Source organism: Pollachius pollachius (genome assembly GCF_949987615.1).
Source record: "Pollachius pollachius genome assembly, chromosome: 1".
Lineage (NCBI taxonomy): Eukaryota > Metazoa > Chordata > Actinopteri > Gadiformes > Gadidae > Pollachius > Pollachius pollachius.
The window spans coordinates 50,577,762-50,585,664 of NC_136934.1; the positions used below are offsets into that span (position 1 = coordinate 50,577,762).

The 7,903-nt window shown below is 47.4% G+C and overlaps 1 protein-coding gene across 1 annotated transcript; it reads right to left on the reverse strand.

Annotated features, from left to right (window-relative positions):
- Positions 1–62: 62 nt before the first annotated feature.
- LOC307091917 (uncharacterized protein) lies at positions 63–6,584 on the reverse strand (the record flags this gene model as incomplete). Its single annotated transcript, XM_079758763.1, has 6 exons — positions 63–405; positions 972–1,100; positions 1,625–1,847; positions 2,903–2,962; positions 6,332–6,404; positions 6,520–6,584. The coding sequence occupies 6 exons, from the start codon at positions 6,582–6,584 to the stop codon at positions 179–181; spliced, it is 777 nt and encodes a 258-aa protein (XP_079614889.1). The 3' UTR covers positions 63–178.
- Positions 6,585–7,903: the final 1,319 nt, after the last annotated feature.

The following is a 7,903-nucleotide window of genomic DNA, read 5'->3' on the forward strand; positions in this document are numbered from 1 at the left end:
CACAACACAACAACACAAACCCGACATTTGACATAAAGCATCTGCCAACTAAAAAACATCTGCTGGTCAAACTGGACTCTGAGGCAAAACAACCACACAGACACTGAATGGGTCAACGCTAAAACATAAAGCGCTCTATAAAATAAACCTCCAGCTGAGACACGCCCCCGGACCGGGTTTACTCAGCGCAGTCGCTGTCGTACAGCTTCCTGTCGTCGTCGTCGCCCGCGTCCCGGTCTCCGGCCATGTAGGCGTCCAGCTGGGCGTCCAGGTGTCTCTTGGACAGGGCCATGTAGGCGTCCAGCTGGGCGTCCAGGTGTCTCTTGGACAGGGCCATGTAGGCGTCAAGCTGCCGGTCCAGCACCTCCTTGGTGGGGGCCTTCCTCCTGAGCTGGGCCTTCCAGTCTGGTGAGAGCAGGACAGAAGGTATTGGTACTAGAGTACTGGAGTATTACAGTAAGAAGCTACCAAATACTGCCAACCAAAACCAGCTAACAGGGATGATGCTAACCTCTACCAAAAGCAGCTAATAGGGATGATGCAAACGTCAACCAAATACAGCCAATAGGGATGATGCCAATCTCTACCCAATACTGATACCATGTTAATCTAAACTAAAAACTACTAGCTTCAACTACCCAACCACTTCTGAAATTAAAATGTTAGTAATATGATTAATATGCATGACAAAGCTACTTCTGCTGGCTGCAGGATTATCAGAAACACTGTTGAAACAGGAAACGCTAGTCAAAGCCAGACAGCCAACCTCAACCGAACATCGATAGCATCAAGTTGATGCTATCAACAATGCTAAAACACAGCCAACATTACCAAAACACTAACCAGGCCAGAAACGGTCAAATGTTAACCACTTTTAGGGTTTATATCGCTGGACTACTACAATCAATTCCGACGTAATCAGTTCTTATTATTTTAGATGACATCATATTTAAGTATCTAAAGAGTAAGACCTTGTTTGGGGGCGTGTTGCCAGGCGTTAGTCTGGACTGGTGCAGGGTTGGTGCTGGTCCAGGCGTTAGTCTGGACCGGTACGCTGGTCGTTCCCGTGGTTACCATGGTTATCCAGCGCCGTCTCAGTGCTGGCCGCCCGCCAAACCGACCGGATCAGTGTGAACACATTACAATCCACGGGGGGGGGGGGGGGGGGGGGCGGCTCAATGCAACCACCCACACCCGGTACTGGTAAAAGGTGACCTATTATACCACCAGGTGTGAGTGGGATTAGCTGTAACAAGCTGTTTAGAAAATCTGCCCCTTCTGACATCACAAGTGGGCGTGTCCACCTAGATGCGTGCTGGATAGATCAGTCCACCGGCCTACCCAGCGGACTGTAGCCAAAGTTGCTCATCTATCCGTCACACATCTAGGTGGACACGCCCACCTAGATGTGTGCTGGATAGATCAGTCCACCGGCCTACCCAGCGGACTGTAGCCAACGTTTCTCATCTATCCGTCACACATCACAGGTGGACACGCCCACCTGTGATGTCATAAGGGGCAGATTTCCGAAACGGCTTGTAGCGGCCAATCACACGCCACCCGGTGGCGTGCCGTGGGACCTTTAAATGTAAAATGAGACGCATGGAGCGAGGCGCTGACGTACGGTCGGGGGTGAGGCCGGCCCTCCTGATTGGTCGAGGCCTGAGCACCTTCCTAGCCCAGCCGTAGCGCCGGCTGAACAGCCGCAGCCCCCAGAGGGCGCACGGGCACCGCCGCGCCCCCAGGAACCGGTCCTCCAGCGCCGTGGAGCTCAGGGAGGCCCCCGGCCCACCTCCTCGCTGGGCCCCGGGGGGAGCGACTCTGGTCAGCCGCTGCGGCGGTCTATTCTGGGGAGGAGGACGGAGGAAGAGTTAGGGCGGCTCCATTGTGGAGAAAAATATAATCATGGTCACGATTATTCTGGTCAATATTGAAAACACGATTATTCAAACAATTATTTTTTGAGTTTGAAAACATGATTATTCACCATGTCTCTCCCAAAAAACACTTTGAGTGAGATCTTTGAAATTTCACCTTAAAAAAACAAAAACACAAAATGGTAAAAATAGAAAACGTTCAAATCTAAAATAATGTACAGACATGTATCCAGCTGTTCGATATTAGCTTTGTGATCGTTTGACGCTGAAATCTAAATCACAATTAAAATCCGATAAGAAAATAAATGAAAATTGTTTCAATTCGATTATATTCGTTTTGTGATCGATTGACGAAATCAACAAAATCCTGATCCAAATTCTATTCATCGCCCAGCCCTAGGAAGGGTGTTACTAGGAATAATACTTGGTTTATATGATTTAGATCTACTTTCAGAGCAATTAGCAGACGCTTTTATCAAAAGCAACTCAAGACGGTCGGCACAGTAAGGATGTTCATAGTACCAAGTGTTTAGTTTTATTTCTTTGTGCAACATGAACAAGATTAAAATAGAAAAAAAAAAGATGCACATAGACGCACAGAAATGCAGGGGGGGGGGGGGGGGGGGACATAAGCAACCCCAGAGGGCTTATAAAGGATGCCCACCTCACATTAAAATACAATCAGATACAAATACCAAGCACTAACCATCTCTAGGTTACCCAATTCCCCGTATACAACAAAGATGGCTTGGATGAGATGCTGCACCATAGCGTCCCTACACAGAACAAGAGTTAAATCTAATCCAACGCGTGGTGTTAACCAAGTCGACCAGCTACCAACTTCCTCCAAACTGCAATATGTGATATTAAGGCTACCAGTTAGAGGGCTCTCAGTGCATGTGGCTGATATAGCCAATCTAGAGATAACATGCAGACTTATTTTCTCCGCCATTATTGCTGCAAGAGGCGGTCGAACCTCAGTACACCTAGCTTCTCTTTGGTCAGCTCCACACCTGCTGCAGTACCTCGGCTGAGCAGTAGAGGGCGCCCTCCCCCCGCGTCCCCACCCAGAGCCCCAGGGCCGACTGGAAGCGGGTTGCGTTACCGGCCACGCCCACAACACTTTCTCCGGCATTCCTCATCCAACCTCGCCTCTCTCTCTGCGACTTGCATCCCTGCTTGTTTGCAGCCCCGGGAACATAATCAAGTTTAAGGCAGGGTCAAATCGAATCAGGGGAACCAGCAGAGTGAAGGGCCTCGCGGCACTCTCGGGGGCCAGTCCAGCCCCCTCCAACAACACTGCATAAACAACGGCATTAATGGATTAAAGAAACGCAAGACGGGTTGGTGTGCGACTTCAGCCAAGACGACTTATTGTGAAGGAATAAGCCACTAGGCAATAGCCGGGTGGTGCCAGTCAATTCTTTGCATGCTGTATTCTGTTTGCTTGTTTGAGCCAGGAATACAATAAGTAACAGCTGGATCCTACCAAGCTACACGCGTGTTCATAGAAGCTGCATTCGCCCCTCTGGGGAAGTTGTAATCTTCCTGTCAAAGCTGCTGAAGTTCAATCAGACACAATATTATGGTGACTGTTGTAATAGAGGTGGGATCGTCTAGTGGTTAGGGTGACTGGTCTAGTGGTTAGGGTGACTGGTCTAGTGGTTAAGGTGACTACAGCCGAAAGGTTGTGGGTTGAACCCATTACATTTACATTTTGATTCGGGGCATTCAGCAGACGCATTTATCCAAAGCGACTTGCAATAAGTACATTTGCCAGAAAGAAAAAGAAAGAAACAATATCTCTCTGTCGGTACAGTAAGGAGGTTCATAGAACCAAGTGCCAAGCACTAACAATCGCTAGGTTAACCCATTCCCCGTATACAACAGTGATAGCTTGGATAAGACGCTACACAATGCTAAATTCTATTTTTCTAAGTGCAAGGACGTACAACATAAAATGACCATTCAATGCACCACGGCTTAATCAACAGGTTAATGTAAAGAAACAGACGCGTCGCTACCATTGGGCCCAGGTGGGCCTGGATCCACCCATTTTGACCCAGGCCTATAGTGAGTAGTGAGTGATTTTCATTCTAGCTGTTCATCCAATAAGCAGCCTGAGGAAAGCGTTGAGTAAAAGCTTCTCAGCCAATCAGCGGCTTCTACCCCCCGTATGGACAGCCTGCCCACAGGCTGCAATACGCACGTTGATTCTACCCTGGGCAAATCATCGCCTGTACAGCAAAACTCTGACCTACAGAAATTATGGAATGACATACTGGAGCTGAACACTCGTTTCAAGCCCGACACATACGGCTTTATGAGAGCCGCTGCTGCCTGCTTGCCACGGTCAGACACCTTTGGTGACACGGCTCTCATCCGACCCGCCTGCGCGCACTTTTCCGTTCCGGTGGAAGACGCAGAGCACACTGTCTTTGTGCAGCAGCTTAAAAGAAAGGCAAAGGCCAACAAGACCATGAACGAGAAAAAATAAACACTTGTAGAAGTGCTCGACGCGTGCCCCCGTGATATTTTTCCCAACATGAACAGCCTCCTCACATTGCCCATGACGACATGTACTGTGGAGAGACTCTTTTCAGCTGTCAATCGGATAAAAACAGGCACCAGGGCTACAAACAGACTGAACTCTTTGTCCCTGCTTTAATTTGAAGATATCAAGAAATTATTGCTGTGTTCAGCACGAAACCCCGCCGTCTCCTGCTGTAAGCACCAAGCCCCACAAGCAAGTTTTAATTGAATTGTGTGCATTTGTGATTATTTATCAGTTATATCGGATTGTTATGCTGTTTATATGGTTAGATATGTCATTCATTTAATTATTCTCAAGAAATAAGCAACAGGAGAAATAGTTTTTGATTGTTTTCCTGCTGTTTGTGTTTAGCAGCTGTGTCAGTCAATGCTGCTGTTATTTCATGTCCATACAGTTCTTCTGTCATTCTGAATTTATAAGAAACAGTTAAATAATTTTGGACAGTTTCCTGCCCGCCGTGCTGGGTAAATAAATGGAGAGAAAAACCAGACCCTCCAAAGATATAATTCTGTTTCAGTCTTTTTGTGTATTTAATGTTCAAAAGTGATAAATGAAGTTAGGCTTACTGCCAAGGTGTGTCTTTGTCCGCTTCAGCTCTGAGGACAGCGACACAAGAGCCGCACAGGTAGGCTACTGAGTCGCTGTCCTCAGTGCCGCAGAAAAGCGCTGAAACAGAGATGACGGGGAACCTGGTTTTTTTTTGGGCTTATTTTAACTGGCCCATCCAGTTTTCTGGAGGCCCACCCACAATCAAAATCCTGGCGCCGCTAGTGACAGAGACTAACAATAAAATGACTTAACACACAGCTACGTAGCCTAGCCACAGCGGTCCAATAACCATAACCTCACATTTTTGATTTGAGCGTCCATAACCAATGGAAACATACCGAGACAGACCCTCTCTCACACTGTGGGGATTTTAGTTTACCATAGTCGCAAAAAAAAAAAGAAGGCTGATTTATGTTACATCAGTCTTGTTCTAAAGACTGGACAATATATAACTATTAGGTGATAATGATATTAATGTATTTTTTTTGCTAATATCAAGAGCATCATGCTGCACTTGGGGGAAAAACGTGTTAACAAGACTCATAACACCAACGATCTCTCAGTGCGCTACTGAGATTAGGAGGCCGAAAAGAGGGGATACAGAACGACACAAAATTCACCCTCGCGTCCTCAAACGAATGTCTTCTGGGCAAAGCTGAATACGGTACAAAAGATCGCTTCAGTAAAAATACAGCTCATTCATTTCAAAAGGCTGCCGGGCATTCAACACATTTAGATTCTCTGTTCGGATGCAGACACTTCTTAATTACTACCTGTGCCTTGGCATGAAGTCGTTGTTGTCTGACTCAAAACAGAGTCACATGCAGTAGACTAGAGGGTGGCCGCGCAAATTTAGCATCCGCCTTCCTCTCCTCACTGCTTGGGTTTTTTGGCTGATGCAGCTTTGTCAAGACTCTAAAGAATAAACACTTGTGATTGCGTTGGCCCGAATGCAATGAGTGGGCCCAGGCCATTCCGTGGGGAAAACACCCACAGCGTACCGTGGGGTATAAACGGTACATGGACTGCATTCATACAGCATTTTTCTAACCAGTGGCCACTCAGAGAACAATTTACAATATTTACTTACATTCACCCAATCATGCACACATCCACACACCGACGGCGAAGTCATCCACGCCAGGCGCCAGCGTGCTCGTCGGGAGCAGTCAGGGTGAGGCGTCTCGCCCTGGGACACCTCGACCCTCCGGGTCGGGGATCGAACTAGCAACCTTCCAGTTTCCAGTCAACACGCTCCCCCTCCCGAGCCACATGCCGAAGACCCCTTCAATGCACACCCATTGTTAAAATAACCTCAATTGTACACCCATTGCCACCCCCCAGCAGATACCTTCCTGGGCTGGACAGTCCGGACCTCCACGTCCAAGCACAGGTCCTCCACGGGGGGCTCGAGCTTCGAGAAGCTGCGGACGACAGACACGTTGATTACCAAACACACTGGGACAAAGGGACCACCAGGTTCCGCTGGCCGACGGTACTGGTGAATTAATGAGCTGAATGGATGGATGTTTGATTCACCGGTCATTGAGAGAAACCACGGAGGAGCTCCTGAGGACCAGGTGGTCTAATGTGTTGTCCGCCATTTTCTGTCCGAGCCTGTGAGAAAACTTCATCACAAATTAATGATTCGATCACGAACAAGTCATCTCCCAATTTGTCTACTTCATAATGGCGCTAATGTTGCAATAGACCTGATATTTGTGTCGTTAAAATATATTTGAGCTTTCTCACTAGCCAACTAGAAAAAGTTTACTTGCCCAGAATGCAAGCCGAGGCTGGACGACGTAAAGCCGATTAAAAGCAAAACCCGCAAAGTTATTATCTCAAGAAGTGAACGACATCTGAAGTAAGCGAACATTTACCGTAACTTCGAAGTATCTTCGTCAACAGGTTTTTTTCCCGCGGCTTCGGATCTGAACAGTGCGGACTACAGAAGATTGGACGTAAACTACATAACTTCGTGAACACGGTGTTCGAATGAAGACGTGCACGCTAGCATGTGACCACGTGTCAGATTAAACTACCTGTCCTCGTGAAGGTCTATAATCAATCGGGAACTACGTCACATGGCCTGTTAGAAAATAAAGTATTAGAAAATATAAAATGCATAACGTTATATACCATATTTACTAACTGAGCTTAATGAACGTTTATTTGTCTTATGTTATGGAAATCAAAAGTGTATATAACAAATATGTGAATGGAATTAGGAGCTTCATACGCATAATGTTATACATCCTTTTCTAATTGAGCTTGATGAACGTTTAGTTGTCTTATGTTAAGATATCAAGTGTATACAATATGGGAATAGATTTGGTAGATACTGGAGGAAAATTAAACGAAAAACGTCATACATATACTTTTGTAATTGAGCTTGATGAACGCTTAGTTGTCTTATGTTCAGAAATCAAAAGTGTATAAAATAAATATGGGAATGGATTTAATTGCTTCTGAAGAAAAAAAGAAGTCGAAACCCCACGCAGTTGAATTGTCATTAAACCAAGATGTCATTAAACTAACATGTGTCGCGTATCCACGGCGCTTCCCAGACGCGCAGCTGTTATCCTGAATGACCACAGAAATTAAAACTTTATTGGTAAAACAATCTCCCTGGCGCAGGGAGGCGCCACGCCACGGAGAGAGAATCCCCGGGCGGCCGCCCCAACCCCTCCGGCTCCGACCTGCCAATCACCCGGCAACCCAGACACAACATCCCGCGGTCCGGCCCCCGGGCCGCGGGCTCCACAGAGCCGCGTCCCGGTTGGCTCCGACCCGCCCTGGTTGAAATGGAACGGCGGCAGCGATTGGCTGTCCGTCGGCCCAGACAGCTCACGAGCCCCCCCTCCGCTTTGTTATTGCATCGCGTGGGGAAGGAGGCGCGAGGCTGCCGCGGTGGAGCGAG